This window comes from Elgaria multicarinata, chromosome 3 (genome assembly GCF_023053635.1).
Source record: "Elgaria multicarinata webbii isolate HBS135686 ecotype San Diego chromosome 3, rElgMul1.1.pri, whole genome shotgun sequence".
Classification (NCBI taxonomy): Eukaryota; Metazoa; Chordata; class Lepidosauria; order Squamata; family Anguidae; genus Elgaria; species Elgaria multicarinata.
This window is the reverse complement of record NC_086173.1, coordinates 24,831,119-24,847,435: the sequence shown is the minus strand read 5'-3', so window position 1 is coordinate 24,847,435 and position 16,317 is coordinate 24,831,119. Positions and strand designations below refer to the sequence as shown.

General features: G+C 45.5%; 1 protein-coding gene across 1 annotated transcript in view; it reads right to left on the bottom strand.

Annotated features, from left to right (window-relative positions):
• Window positions 1-16,317, bottom strand: part of LOC134394320 (cyclic AMP-dependent transcription factor ATF-7) — a 127,302-nt gene that overhangs the window by 12,972 nt on the left and 98,013 nt on the right. Inside the window, exons 4-8 of the mRNA XM_063119682.1 lie at window positions 14,079-14,197; window positions 6,961-7,095; window positions 5,131-5,288; window positions 3,431-3,530; window positions 1,201-1,314 (exon numbers count right to left, since the gene is read on the bottom strand). Of these exons, the coding sequence (XP_062975752.1) occupies window positions 1,201-1,314; window positions 3,431-3,530; window positions 5,131-5,288; window positions 6,961-7,095; window positions 14,079-14,197 (626 nt within the window). The remainder of the gene's footprint in view (window positions 1-1,200; window positions 1,315-3,430; window positions 3,531-5,130; window positions 5,289-6,960; window positions 7,096-14,078; window positions 14,198-16,317) is intronic.

The following is a 16,317-nucleotide window of genomic DNA, read 5'->3' as shown; positions in this document are numbered from 1 at the left end:
AAACAGAATTGGACGGGGCGTCGAAGGCTGCAATAGCTGGGGTGGGACTGATGTCAATTGAATGTGACAAGTAAACGGAAGAACTTTCTGCTAGGGCAGCAGGGTGCAGAACCTCAGGCCTGGGGTCCCAATCCAGCATTCAAGGGGTTCCCCAGAAGCCCCCCCTTTCCTTGGCTCTACCCCCTTTCTCCCAACCATCAACTGTTCGGTGGTTTCTTGCCTTTTGCAGTCCCCACCCCCACCCCCAATCCTAAGGCTTAGTGACTGGCAATAAGAGCTTTAAATGACAATACGCTGGCATTTTTGGTGTTTGGGCACAGCCTCTTTTGCCTTCGGAGTCCCCCCCGCCCCATCACTGGAATGTGGCCCCCAAGAGTTTCTCTCAAATGGAATTCAGCTCCCAGGCTGGAAGAGGTTATGAATCCCTGGGGTAGGGCAAAGCCACCATGGGATACAACCTATGCTGGCAGGCAGAGGTTCCTATTTCTGTTCCGAGGGGAGAAAGTAAAGGCTAGTTAAGCAAATGCCAAATCTTTGAAAATGTCTAGCAAAATCTTTGTTTAGCAAATCTTAGAATAGTAATGAATTATTACTATTATTTAAAAAAGGAAAACCACTCACATTAGCATGGAATATTTAAAAAGGATCTCTCTCTCTCTAGCCCCATTCAGAAGACAACTTAAACAACATTTTTAATCATGTTGGTTAAGCCAGAAGCCAGGCCGTGTTCAGAAGACACCTTAAACCATGGCTTTAACCACAGTGACTAAGGCTTTTTGCCCGGCTTTCTGGCTTAACCAACGTGGTTAAAATGTGGTTTAAGGTGTCTTCTGAATGGGGCCAATCTCCCTCTGGCCTGGTTCAGACAACATGCTAAACCATGCTGCTTAACCACAAAATGGTTAAGGGAATGCATTAAGGTGATTGCATTCCCTGAACCATTTTGTGGGTTAAGCAGCTTGGTGTAGCATGTTGTCTGAACCAGACCTCCCCCGCCCCCCCCCCCCCCGCTCTTTCACATGCACAGTTAAGACATATGCCACCAAAATATCAGGGAAATCTGTCTTCCCCCTGAAAAGCACCTGAAAAATTCCGCACCCTCTTTTCATGGAGGATGAATAGCTTTTGTGAAGATGGAACCCCCAAATCATCCCCACGAGGCGCAGGCTGCTGGTGCTACTGTTATGTTATGCCACTCACCATTTTTGCTTCTGAGTGCATTGGAAGGCCTGATGGCGAAATGGAGCCACTGCTGATAATGGGAGGACCGGGAATACCAGGAATGTTTGGCACCATAGTCATGGGCCTTGCCAGCTATAAATTGAAAAGGGAATGGAAAACACCTTGTGTAAGTTAAGCATTTTTTACGATAAGCTCCTTCCATGAAGGAAAGGAAAAGCTTGCCTTAAATAACTGAATGTATTAGAAACCTCATCCCCAAAGAGAAAACCAACAGACTGTACAGCTGCTTCAGGAGAGTAGAGCAGTACCAGGGGCAGTTGAGAAGAAGAAGAAGAAACTTGAGGCAAAGGAGAAAACTCAAACGTCTTTTTTCCTTTCCTCTAAGCCATTCCACACCTCACGTGACAGCAGACCTCGGGAGTGAGCCACTGTCAACTCTGGGTGGAGCCAGTGTGGTATAGTGGTTAGAGTGCCCAACTGGGATTTGAGCAATCCAGGTTCCCATCCCCACTCGGACATGAAGCTCACTGGGTGACTTTTGGCCAGTCATTAACTCTCAGTCTAACTTGCCTCGCAAGGTTGTTGTGAAGGTAAAATGCAGAGGAGGAGGACCATTTAAGCCACCTTGGGTTCTTTGCAAGAGAAAAAACAAAGGTGGGATACACACGTAATGTTAAATAAACAAACCAGTCCTGGCTTCGTTACAAATGTACCTGCATGATATACTTATTTGTTGTATTCCCTTGTGAGATTTTTAGACGTACATGTATAGCATCTTAAAGGTACACCTAAAATCTCCACTGTATACTGCAGTTCTCAGGAGGCTCTTACAGTCAAATCTGGTATTGCTGGCAGCGAGCAGGAAATTATGAAAAGAAAAAAAAAAAGAGAGATTTTGCCACTAAGCTGATGACATTGTTTTAGGAGTGCTGCATTTAGAGTGTAACTGAGCCTCATGGTTAGTATGTGGGGCTTGGACTGGGGAGATGCAGGTTCACATCCCCACTCAGCCACAAAGCTCACTGGCTGGCTGGCCTTGGGCTCATCATCCTCTCTCACCTTAACCTACCTTGCAGGGTTGTTGGGATAGAATGAGGTGGGGGAAGACCATGTACACAGCCTTGAGCTCTTTAGAGGACAGGCAGGATTTAAGAAGTGCCACTAGCTATTACAACAAGGAGACAAAGCTCCCGAGGACTTGCTTGTGATTTGTCTTCCTTCCTGCAATCCTTTCTTTTTGCATTTTTACAACAGGCACAGTTAACTTCCAGAGCAGTTGAGGACAGAACATGACGGATGGCTAACGAGAATTTGTGAAACGTTTTTGAGGTATCCAGAGGAAAAGGCAGTAGGTGTGCAAACTGCACTATCAGGCACACAAGGAGATGCATTAATTGTTACGTTTATAGCCCGCCTTTCTTCCGGGGAACTCGGAATAGCATTTATGATCCCCCTCCCCTCTATTTAATCCTCACGACAACCCTGTGAGGTAGGTTAGGCTGAGAGTCAGTGACCAGCCCAAAGTCAAGCTGGGAGCTTCATGGCAAAGTGGGGACTAGAACCTGGGTCTCCCCTGTCCTAGTCCAATACCCTAACCACTATACCACCCTGTCTCTCTGCTCCTTGCCTTTTGGATTTCATAGGGCTTCCCCATACTGACTCCCGTTTCCAACACGTGGCAGAAACTTTTGAACGCTTAAACCAGACGCAAAACACACTCACAAAAGAAATGGGCACTGGATTCGCACAGGCTGTGGAGTCGGCAGCAGGAGCAACGCAAACCGCACCAGAAGGTACCCGCGTTACTCAATCGCATATCCCGAGAAAATTCATATGCAGAAATAAAAGCTAAATAACCATTTCATGCCCTGAAGAAGCCAGGGAGGGAGGTTTTTCTGGCTTGGAAAGGCCAACATGTTCCGGGCAAGCTTGAATGATTTCAGCATAGAGCTAGCTAATCAGAGAGCCCGCGGTTCCCAGCCCTGGAACCCACAGTGTCAGCCATCTGCTCAGATGAGGATTCAGTTCTGAGCCTTATTGCCCAGCAATGTGGTTGGCAAGCGCGGCTACCTTGCAGGCAGTGGCGGCCTCCACCCCCGCATCCTCCCCCTCCAGGCCCAGGCTTATCTCACACAGAGGGGTAGAGGGAGGCGTCGATTTTGCAAATTAAAGTGCCCGCATATGCTCTGCGAAGGGAAAAGCTGTCCCTTCCTTTATCAAAAGCCACCGCGCAGGAAACTTCCATTACCGATATGACAGAAGGCATCTGAACGGGAGGGCCAGGAAGGACAGGCATGGTCTGTCCGTTCACAAGGTGCATGACAAGTGGTATAGAGCTGGTGGGAGACCTGGAAGAAAACAACAAGCAATCACACACGTCACAAAATATGCCGCAGCCCAGCTTGCATGTCTTGTCAGAAAACCCTGCCCCACATGTGTCAGATGCAGGGGTTCTACTGGACACCCAGAACTCACCCCCCCCCCAACTTCCAAGCTCCCTTTGGAACAGGCTTTGCACTGGCAAATGTGACCATTAGAGAAGTATCAGGTTTCCTAACTGAACTCTTTAATTACTAGCTAAATGGCTTCTTTGACAGAGTACACACAGGCTGCAAAGGCACAGATGCTCTCAGCTTATGTTTGATCTGCTCAAGTTTAGACAGGATGTGCAAGGATATCTCTCTTCCCTGCCATCTGACCTGCGAAGAGCAATTTTGGGATCGGCACCCAACATCTGGTCCTGAGATGGATTAGAGAGGTTCTTTCAGGAGAGAGGGCCTCTGGGAGTCCCGATCCAGCCAGGTACACAGGTATTATCCTGAGCGGATGTGCAAGTACAAGAGTCAATGGTCCAAGGGCCACGCAAGGCTGGCAGCAGCATTTTGAGCAACAACGAATTAGACTGAACTGAAGAGCAGTTTCACCAAGCAAAGCAAAGAACACCCTGAAGGTTTTCCTCCAAGCGGCTGCCCCACCTCGTGGTCCTCTGGCCGAGGCCAAATAGTGGAGAAATACGGAGTATCAAGTTGCAGGGAGGAAAACCCTCCAGAGCAAGAATGGGCAACTTTGGAGGAATCTCTGCCATTCCGTGGCTCAAAAAGAGAGCTGCCCGTGGCTGCTTCTTATATGCTTTAAAAAAAAAACCACCAGGTGACTGTTATGTGCATCTACTGTAATGTCTAGGTTGGTCTCTGGAGGAAAAAGAGGAGAAGTGTGCCTCCCCCACAGGACAGAGCTGTCCCTTGGATCCAGGATCTAGTCAGGAGACGGTTCTGGCGAGTTCTGGAAGCCTGAACATACCAAATATTCAGGGAAACACGAAACCTAAAGTGAGAGGGAGAGCAGTTCAAGCAAGCGTGATAGAAGCTAGAGGTCTCTGGAGGAGAAGACAGGAGGCTTTCATTGTCCACATGAAGGTAGTGCAACAGGGACACAGACACCCTTCGACTGGGGAAGTGCAGGAGATGGAGGTTGGAGCCTGAGTTTGTGGAAGACATAGCTCAAGACAGCTTCCTCTCCCTGTTCCTCTCCCTTCTCTGCCTTTAACTGTTATTCTCCATTATCTAACTCAGCCTTCCCAAACCGGATTCCCTCCAGTTGTGTTGTACTACAACCCCCATCACCCCCTGCTCATTGGTCACAGTGGCTGGGAATGATGGGAGTCATGCTCCAACATATTTGGGGGAGGCACCGGGTTGGGGGAGGCTGGTTTACTATAACGATCAATCCAGTCTTCAGGATTTCTAGCATCCTATTTAACCCCCTCCTGCTGGCTCTTGTGTGATTTGATAGACAGCTGCCATACCCTGCGAGATTTAAAATCATGAGATCTGCAGGAAAAACCGCTGACTGTTCGATAGTGAACCGAGTGCCCAACTCTATGCCTCTGAAGGCCCCTCCTCTTCCTCCTCCTTCCCACCATCCAGGCCCCCCCATCTCCTTACTTACCCAAGCTGTCTGTTGGAAGGTGGCGCTTGGGTGATGACAGAGGTTGGAGACGGGAGAGTAGGATGGAGAGGATCGTATCCCAAGTGCAGTGGCAGTGACCCGGGACGTACAATGGTTGGAGTAGGCGTAGAAATGATGACAGGCTTTGAAGCGCTTTCCTAAGGAACATGCACAACACTCAATGCCAGAGGTTTTCATCTCGTGGGTCTACTAATTTGCCCCTCTTCCTTAACCCACATAACCTTCAGGACCGCCTCTCGTGGGAAAGCTGAAGCCCAGAAACAGGGCAACACTGGGCAACTTGCGTCAATAATTAGAGAAAAGTCAACATCTAGGTTTATAATTGAATGGAAACCTCTTACTGGCTTTCTGCGGGAATTAGAAAATTTTTTTTTTGTTTATCTGTGGATTCAACGAATAAGAAGAAAACTTTAAGATAATAAAAAGAGAGGAACTTTTTTTTTGTAATTATAGAGTAAGAGAAAATATTGCTACATATCTTTGCTGTGGAAAAAATTGGAAACCCATTTTAAGTTTGTATGTTTTGTTGTTGTTGTTTTTGTGATGTTTGTTTGTTTGTTTTTAAACAATAAAACATTTAAAATGAAAAAAAAAGTTCATAATTCCTCTGTGGAGACTCTGAATATCAGATCGATGTGATGTTTGGAACAGCCAAAGAAACCTTGTCAACATACATTAACGTATTGCCAGGACGGCCCGCTTAATTCAAAAGGCCGCATTTCTCAAGCCAGGAACCCAAATTGTTCAATTTCACTGTGACCAGAATAAATTATGAAAGTGTAACTTGATTTGATAAATGGCTCAAAATGTATTCAAACTTTGCATCAAAAGGAAGATCATGCTGGTCCGATCTGATACTTTGTCCTAATTGCAAGTTGTGCTCTAATAGCAAGTAAGGATGGATAAGACATGCAGGGAGTTGGGATTGAGCTCCTGGGCAGAGTGGGGGGAGATGGGGGTCCTGAAGAGGTTTTTTGTTTTAAAAAAAGCTCTTTCCTTTCACCAAAGTTCCCCACTGATCCTCACAATCTTGAGCAGAGTCTGCCTTTTATCTTTCTTTCAAAAGCTCTTTTCCATGCCATGAGCTGCTTCAGGAGCATCTGGGCCCCAGACAATTGCCTGTGGAAGCACATGGGGGTTCTGGCAGGCTGTGTACCGAACTGGGATTATATAGAGGTAGATACACATTCTATGTATCTGGAGAAATGGATCTTGGAGAACTCTGCAATGCATTCAACGAGCTCAGATTTCTCTGAATCTGATCTGCAGATTCCACAGCTGACCATTTCTCCCCAAGTTATGTGGGTTCTGCAGATCAGCTTTTCACTTTTGCAGGGAGGATTTGTGCTAATCAGTATGTGCACATTAGTGCTAATCCGCATTCATTAATGCACATTGACAAATGCATGCAAGAGCGCATTAACAGCAATGCAAATTAGCAGTAGAGCAAAATTTTGGTTAAAAAAAAATCTGATTCCATCAGTGAGTGGATGATGGGAGTGAAAGAAACCGGACAATCTGTGAAACAGAGACAGAATGGATTTAACAAAAACTGTACATTCCTACATGAAGACACCAGATCTTTACAACTGACCCTTCCACATGAGTACAGGTGAGTAGAGTCCTGCATTAGCTTGCCTGTGGGCAATTTTTGTGTGTGGGTCCAGGTGGCCCATTCTCTTGAGCCTATTGGATTTCCTATAGTCAGATGCGTTAATGAACACATGCCTGTCTTTTTTGATACAAGAGGAAATTTAGGAAGAGGGATGCCATTAAAAGCAGATGAAAGGACAACTCACGAAAGCTCACCTTTTCATTGGCCAGGGGGGACCGTGGACTTGCTACTGGACTGTCTGGAGGGGAGGAGTCCACTTCAACTGGTTCTTCCTCTTTTATTTTTATGTCTGGGGTAGAGGGAAGAGACATATCCAGGGCTCCAGAACACTATGGAAACACAAATATTTGTTTTAGTGTTTGGCCACCAGGCTACTTTAAAAAAAAAGAAAGGAAAAAAAGACAGCGTGTTTGCAGGCGAGACATGACAGCACTCTTCAAATACTTAAAAGGTTGTCACACAGAGGAGGGCCAGGATCTCTTCTCAATCATCCCAGAGTGCAGGATACGGAATAATGGGCTGAAGTTACAGGAAGCCAGATTCTGGCTGGACATCAGGAAAAACTTCCTGACTGTTAGAGCAGAACGACAATGGAACCAGTTACCTAGGGAGGTTGTGGGCTCTCCCACACTAGAGGCATTCAAGAGGCAGCTGGACAACCATCTGTCATATATGCTTTAAGGTGGATTCCTGCATTGAGCAGGGGGTTGGACTCGATGGCCTTGTAGGCCCCTTCCAACTCTGCTATTCTATGATTCTATGTTGCACACCACCCTCTCACACAGCCTAGAAAATAATCAGGTGTGGTCACCCATCCCTTTGCGGTGTTTGCTGTTTACATGGGTCTCCTCCACCTGCACAAATCCATCCCAGCTGTGTGTAGCAGGGGAGAAGCCATAGCTCAGGGGCAGAGCACCTGCTCTGCATGTGGAAGGTCCCAGGTTCAATTCCTGGGATCTCTAGGTAGGGCAGGAAAACCCGTGCCTGAAACGCTGGAGATTCGCTGCCAGTCATTTGCAAGAATAATGAGTTAGATGAACCAATGGTTAGCGTAGAAGGCTCTATGTTCGTACTTGTTCACACTCCCCAGCCTCAGAAGTGCCAGTACTAACTCTTCCAGGCCAGGAGAGCAAGCGTATAAAACAGTGCAATTGGGGCTGCACTGACGGCAGTCTCTGGACAGGGAGAGAGCATACGGAGTAGGGTGTAGGAGCAGTTTGCCCCTCACCAAAGCATATTGCTACTCACCCCAGTTGAACATTAGGCTACCTGGCTGTTCTAGTAGCAAATACCAAAAATGCTTATTAACTCAGGATTTTTAAATTTTTCTTTGCAAGCAATACCTACATGAACAATTCTCTTTTCTTCTTCTTTTCTTTCCTTAAAAACACACACACACACCTTTGTGAAAATAAAAAGAAAGCTGAAATGCCTGCAGGTCACAAAAGGCAGTTCCATTCATAGAAGCACTGTAATCCACTATATAAGTCATTTTTGAATTATTGCTTGATCTATCAAAAGCCAACAAGAGAGCCATACGAGTTATTACAAATCTATGACCAGCCCATTGTAATAAAACCTAACCATATGCCTGAACCTGGCAGCACGCCACCACACCTATTTTCATTTCAACTGCGCTGCGTGGCCTTTTCCAATTTGGTTAACAGCAGCTTGTTGCCTCTGTAGAGCGATGGGTCCGAGCGGCAGCAAAAGGAAGTGGCAAAACGAGGGGTACGGGGTAGTCGAAGCAAAGCAGGAAAGAGAAGGAGCCCAGAAGCAATCGGAAGCAGCAGCAGCAGCAGCACAGGGCCTCCTCAAGTCCTCGGATGGAGTTTGCCAAAATGATCAAAACGAGGCCTAATGAGCCGCTGAGAAGGAATAGGCAAAAGTCAGCATGAGCAAGCCATTCCAGGCAGGAAATTGCTGAGTGGCTATCTAGAAAAACCACGGAGGCAACACTTAACTAGATCATACATCTCTTCTCGTTTCTTATTCCTTTGCTTAGTGACAGCTTGTCTGCTAATTATCCCCACCCCCTTGTTACCTTCTCCTGCTCTCTGCTGCGCTCTTTCTAGTGTGTGGACCAACTGCTTCCTTTGAATTCCTCCTTGAACCCATTTCTACCAGCCCTTCCTCAGCCGCTGTAGAACCATCTATGTCCTGTGTTGCAGGTCGCCTGCTAGCTCTCTTCATCCCATTGTTGTTACTCCTTTTCCTTTTGCTTGTTTGAACACACACACACACACCCTTAGAGATCCCTGTGAGAACCAGAATGCACTGAAAAAAATGCTGGGCTAGGGCTGGGGAGACTTGGGTCCAAAAGTCCATTCAGCCCAGAAGCTCACCGGTCACTTATCTTTCAATCAAATAAGCTGCCTCACATGGTTGTGGTGAGGATCACGTTGGTGGGGAGAACAGTGGATCCCAGCCTTCTCGGACGTGGTGTCCTCCAGCTGTTTCGGAATGCAGCACACCCAGCATTACTGACCCTTGGTTGTGCTGGGTGGAGCTGATGGGAACTGAAATCCAAATCGACTGGAGTGCACAGGTTGGGGATGGCCGATGGATCCTCCCATCCTGAGCTCTTGGGAGGAAATGTGAGAAATGGCAGCTTTCACCCCCATAGGTATGCATCTCTAGACCGTGCTCGTCAAACTTCCTGTTGTGTAAAGGCTCAACAGCACAGGGACTGACAATCCCAAATATGTGCACCAGGATCCCCCAACCCGGCACCCTCTATGTGTATTGGATTACAGCACCCATCACCCCCAGCCAGCTGATGGGGAGTTGTAGTTCAACACATACAGAAGGCGCCAGATTGGGGGAGCCTGGTATGACTGGTACATGACTGGTACTCTAACTGAGAAGGCCCAGTCACCCACAGAACAGCATGTCTGGAAATACCCTCACTCTCTCTCTGCATTTAATTACCACAAAGTCTGTGGTTGGAACTATCCAGGACAAAAAAACCCAAAAAACAACCCCCCCCACACACAAACTAAAACTAGCACCAGCAACTGGACCCGACTCAGCCAAATGTTCAAAGCATCTCATGAATGTGCCCGGCACTGCCTGCCAAGTTTTCTGAATAGCAAACCAGCTGGATCCAACAATCCAGGCAATTCTAGCAGGGGTAATTCCTTCAGCCTGCCTGAAACTAGCCAAGCTTTGAACGGCTGCAGTCTCCAGTTGGAGGTCAGAAATATTAGGGCCGAGTCATATTTAACAAGAAATAAATTTTCTAGCGATCTAATAATCGTAGTGGTAGCTATTAAAACAGTACAACAACAGGATTATGGGTGGTCTTATCGTATAAAATGTCTGGCTAGACTGTGGGTTGTCAACCGTTTATAAAACAGACCTCAAATAAAACTAAGATTAAGAATCTGGGCTCTAATAATAATAATGATGACGATGATGTTAAGAAAACTGGAGCACACAAAGGACACTGCAGCAAAAGCAGCCTGCAATATCAAGCCATGGCTAAGAGATCCATGGGACTATTTTTTATTTATTTCAAATATTATAAGTGGGGGGGGGGGGGAAGAACAGGAAATTATAAACACACACATAGAAATAAATAAATATCCTTCATTGATGATTTGAAGGTGAGCAGTTGAAACTTTCTAATTCTGCCCAGTCTTTGGTCTATTTTTTTTAACTTGCTAAATGGATTTGGTTTTGCTCTGTTTTAATGTAATTTGGCTTTTTTTTTACTGTTTATATTGTATGATTTTAATGCTGAAAGGCTCCCAGATGAACCTTACTAGAGCAGAAAACTAGGATATATAAAATATATCTATTGCAATATAGTTCTGAATTCCCCATGTCACTATCTTTGGAAAGATATTTGTTTTTCCTCCTAAACCTTCTCCTCATCTCTCATTCTCTCTTACTGTCAATGATGTTACACTTACTCCAGTCAAGGAAGCTCGTAGTCTTGGCTTTATATTTGATTCCTCGCTCTCCTTTATTCCTCATATTGAGGCAGTAGCTAGATCCTGTCGTTTTTTCCTGTATAATATTGCCAGGATTCGATAATTTTTGTCTGTCTCTTCTGCCAAGACTCTTGTTCATGCATTGGTTATTTCTCGGTTGGACTACTGCAACCTTCTTCTCACTGGCCTTCCTTCTTCTCACATCAATCCGTTGGTTTCTGTTCACCACTCTGCTGCTAAGATCATCTTCTTGGCTCGCTGCTCTGACCATGTTACTCCACTGCTGAAATCTCTTCATTGGCTTCCAATTCACTTCAGAATCCAATATAAACTTCTCCTGTTGACCTACAAAGCTTTTCACGGTCTAGCTCTTTCCTATCTCTCCTCTCTCATCTCACACTATTGCCCCGCTCGTGCTCTTCGCTCCTCTGATGCCATGTTTCTCGCCTGCCTAAGGGTCTCTACTTCCCTTGCTCGGCTTCGTCCATTTTCTTCTGCTGCCCCTTATGCCTGGAACGCTCTTCCAGAACATTTGAGAACTACAAGTTCAACCGCGGCTTTTAAAGCTCAGCTAAAAACTTTTCTTTTTCCTAAAGCTTTTAAAACTTGATTTTGTTCTGACTTTATACTGTTAGTTTTACCTTACCCAGTGCCTGTTTACCCTACCCTGTGCCTGTTTGCATTCTCTTCCCCTCCTTATTGTTTTATTATGATTTTATTAGAATGTAAGCCTATGCGGCAGGGTCTTGCTATTTACTGTTTTACTCTGTACAGCACCATGTACACTGATGGTGCTATATAAATAATAATAATAATAATAATAATAATAATAATAATAATAATAATGTGATAGAATTTCTACCACTATTTTAGCTGAGAAACACGCTGATTGAATACAGAAGTCTATCTTTTTACCAAATGCTTTTCAGTTTAGAAAAAAAAAGCAGTTGTACTAAATGTGCACTACCCAAGGCTCCCCTGCAAGTCCTTTGGTTTTTGAACATGTACACTTAAAAACATTATAAACTCCATTTTTCAAAGCATTCTACAAAGAAAACTTGGGTAGAGCACAATTATTTTCGTGCGTGTATCTTGACTTCACTATTTCATTCATTCTTTAGATGGGCTCTATGAAATGTTACTTCAGCTGTGGCTGGGATGGGTTCCAAAACTTGCAACAACTAATCGGGCCAAAAAAAATATTTCCCTCCTTTTCTAGGTGTCCTCTTTAAGCCCTGTAATGGATGTGAGAAGATCCATTTACTTGGACAACACAGAAAAGATTCTGCTCTTTCTCAGAACGACATACTTGCAGACTGTAGCAGTCGGCAGTTTAATTTGGACAGAGATTGCAAGCCTACAGACAAAGCTTGTCTTCTGTTTATCTTTCACAAAGCTCCTAGATCATGATAGCCAATCATAATAAGTGGTGATTTCTAGGAAACAAAATAGACATCTGCTTGGAAGAAGCAAAAATTTGTTCTAAACACTAGTGGTGTGCCTGCTTCTCCATGATCTAAACACTAGTGTTGTGCCTGCTTCTCCATGATCTAAACACTAGTGGTGTGCCTGCTTCTCCATGATCTTAACACTAGTGGTGTGCCTGCTTCTCCACAACAGGGAAGGCACCAGGAAAAACAAAGCTGTAGCCATAGGGGTCATGCAAGGGTTCGGCCTCTTCAGGGACATTTCAGGCTCCTCTCTTGAATGTGCAGCTTTCATCAAGGAAACGTGGGCAGACAAAATCCTACCCAAGTGGCTCAGTAAGTTGCTCCCACCCTCCAGTATTGTGGCCAACGAGTGCCAAAGCACCAAGACGAATGACAGACACCTAGCCATTTAGCATTTATTTTTAAAGTTTTAAATAAGCTTTAAAATAGACATTATTAAGACTACCTGGTTTTAGGCTTTAGTTGCTCCACATAGGCCAGGAATATCCAAAGAAAGAGGAAACAATAGCTAAGAGGCAAACATCCCAGCGATAGAGCGCAAAGACATGGTTTATTGCGAAAGCAAGTAAGTTAATTGCCTAACTCCCTTTCCTTCTCTTGGCTTTCTCTTCAAAGCCTTTCCTGGGCCTCAGCTAAACCTAACTGGTCTAGTGAGACGGAGGATCTTGTGATATTTTTATCGTGAGATCTCCCCCTCTGTTTACACGCGGCGCGTGACAACCTCAGAGGGAGAGGATGTTGCACCCGCCATTTTGGTTTTTTCCCCTTAAAGGAGCAGAGCGCATGAACGCTCATGCGCAAAAGGTAGGGTTTTTTAAATTTAAAATTAATTTCCCTGCTCACCCCACCCCACCCCCAATGGGCGTAGAGTTCCTGAGGAGCTCTGCACCCCATGCGTGGCTCCTGGCTCTTCATGAGGAACCACGAGGAACCGGGACAAACCACAACGCCCGCACAATGTTCTGCAGTCTCGGGATCATCCCGAGACCGTGGAAAAAACGGGCTTGAAGAGGAGGGTGAGCTCCCGGGGCAAAGGAGGGATCATCCCTCCCTGCTCCCAGGATCCCCTGTACGTCATGTGGATGCACAGGGACGATCCCGGGGATCGCCTCGAGATTTCGCCCCTTCTAGGTATGGCCCTGGACTGCCATAGCTTCACCTTCTCTGGGCCTCCTTTAACACATCCCAGCTTCCTTTATTCCAGCTGTTTTCTAGGCATCCCAAGGCTCACAGGCAAACTACTGCATCCCAAGAGTGGTACCCTATTCATTTCAAGCAGGAGCAAGACATCCGAACATACTCCCCATGCCATGCCATGCTCCTCGCTACAGGAGAACAGCGGAAGAGAGCTGAGCTGCTATTTCTTGCTTCAGGGCTGATAAACAGCCTGTACGAGCAGATCAGTGGCCCGTTCCCCTCCCTGCTTTGATGGATGCATGACCCAATGCTTGGGTAAAGGTCATGCCTCAGGACTTAGGAGTAAAGCCATTTCCCGGTGCTTCGTCCTGTGCTTCAGCTCAGTGGCTCATGAGATCAGGCAGAATTTCCATGATCCATGAAGTGCCTAGCACTGCTGGTGCCCATCAGATATTTAAACATTAGTATGCATTTATAAAAAGAAAAGAAGGACAGTCTACCAGAAGAAGTGTTCCCCACCACCTATTTCCCGAAATGGTAAGGCAATCCAGGTGTTCCTACTCAAGACGCCCTTAACCATTTGGCTGCTACAACCAAGAAGTGAACAACAGTATACAAAACTCGGACTCAATACAAAGGCAGAACTCTACAACTACCATGTAGCATCTTCTGAGACATCCAATTCAGGCCAGTACTGGAGACAACTTAAGGGCACTACAGAACAAGAAATCTAGCTGCAGCTCTCAAGAGCCTAGAGAAGCCAGAGTGAAGTGTTTTGCCTCTTGCCTTTTTCTCATCATCTTCTGTGGCTTTCTTGAAGTCATGCTCAAAGGAACTTGCCAATTCATTGAAGAGGCCGACTTCCTCGCAGTTCTTCAGGAAACGCGTTGGTGTTGGCGTCTGATCTGTTCAGAGAGTGACATAAAAAAGACAATTACAATACTCAGTTCACAGATGAGGCGGCAGGAATATGCATTGATCATAGAATTTCGCAACCATGTTGTTATTAACCTTTTGATTCTAGAAAACTCGTTACCAATTTGAATGGTTATAAAAGGAGGCTTAGACAAATTCATGGAGAATAAGGTTATTGATGGCTGCTGGCCCTGATGGCTATATTCTACCTCCAGTATTGGAAGCAGTATGCCTACACCAGTTGCTGGGGTGCTGTTTCACTCATGTCCTGCTTGTGGATTTCTCGTGAGCAGCTGGTTGGCCACTGTGTGAATAAAATACTGGACTAGATGGACCCTTGGTCTGATCCATCAGGGCTCTTCTTATGTTTTTATATTAGATTATGGCAATGTGCGCTATTGAGATCATTGACAAAATACTAAAGCGGGTTGTAAGTGGTGGTGGAGCTTTCTTAAGAATATTTGGGTGAAGCTGTTGAAATGAGCCAGGATGTTGTCTTTCTTTCCCGCGACGGCTTTCCTTTACTTGCAGGAAATTTCCCTTGCGTGTGCCCCATGAGGGACGATTGCGGAAGCGGGAAACCTCACAATTATCCCTCCTCTGTTGCGAAACGGCGGTAAGTGTAGATTAGACCCAGGTGTGGTTGCACCATACGTTTTCAAAAACAAATTAACAAAAACCAGCCTACCTACTGCCCATTCATACCTATCTAAAACAATTTGTGCCACATCAAAGGCCTTAAAAAGAATCTAACTTGCTACAGAGAAGCTGCTGGAGGAATGACTACTAAAAAAAAGCACAGTGGTAGCATCAGTTTTCTGATTTCTGCTTCCGAAAGCTTATACCTAACTAATGAGTATGGAAATCATACTTACTTTCTAGCTAAACGGCTGCGTACATCCTTCACCGAAATAAATGGATTTCTATACATGTTCTGCATCAATGTTCTATGACCTGAATTATGCATTTTTCAATATATTTCCAGATCCTGCATAACACATTTTGCTTCTATGGGAAAGGGAAGGAACTACATAAAGCACTGAAGCTCGAACAGTGGGAAACAATGCTCAGCGTTCTGAACTTTCCACATGAATTGCTCACAGCTTTTCAAGTTTAACTTAAAATCCAGAAAGGACAGAAGTGTGCTCCCCGCTCCACTCCTTTTAAGTGAAATTGGACATTCTTGGGATGCTGTATTTTGCTTCCATTACTAAATTCCGTGTTTGTGCAGGGCAGCTGTAGAAGAATGGGGTGTAAACAGCCCTTGCTTAAATCTCAGTCCATGTAACTTAGATTTCACTGGAATTTTTGCTACGTTGGCTGATGCTAGCAAGCCCAGAACCTTGCACATCACATTACTTGGTGTCAGAGAGAAAAGACTGATTTGTTCTTGTTGGGAGGGACAAGCTCTGTGGGCTGAAATTTCCAGGATGTTTGCAAGGACAGGAGAGGAACTCTGGGTGACTCATCTGCTTAATCGAATAGCTGCTGCAAGAGGAATAAATGACGTGCATCTCCTACCCTTAAAACGGTCATTATACTATTGGAGATGGTGATTGTTATCAATGCTGGAGAACTGCAGACACTTTGTCTTTGACTAAAGGACATAAAAATGCAGAGGGGCACTGTGCTGTGTCCCAACTCCAGCTGCTCATACCTGGCACACTCTTCGGCATGCATAATTGCACTTGTCAGGAAGAAAGGAGTTCCAAGAGCAAGAAGCATTCTCCTTGTAACACCTTAAACACCTGGTCATAGAGAATGTGGCTACACAAAATCAATGGTGTCTCCTGATCTTTTTATAACGTCAAAATTGATGATAACAGCATTGATAAGTGCAGCTAAGGGGTATTTTACACTGATGTGGACTTCCTGTCAAGGGCATGCTTTGTATGCAGAAGATCCCAGGCCCACTCTGTGGTGCCTCCAGTTAAAAGGATCAGGTAGATGGAGATGGGGAAGATTCCTTTTGCACTCAGACCCTGGAGAACACTACTGCCAATCAGAATAGATGACAGGCTTACATCAGCTTCCCCCAACCTGGCGCCCTCCAGATGTTTTGGACTTCCTATGAACCCCAGCCAGCATGACCAAATATCGATCGGAACTG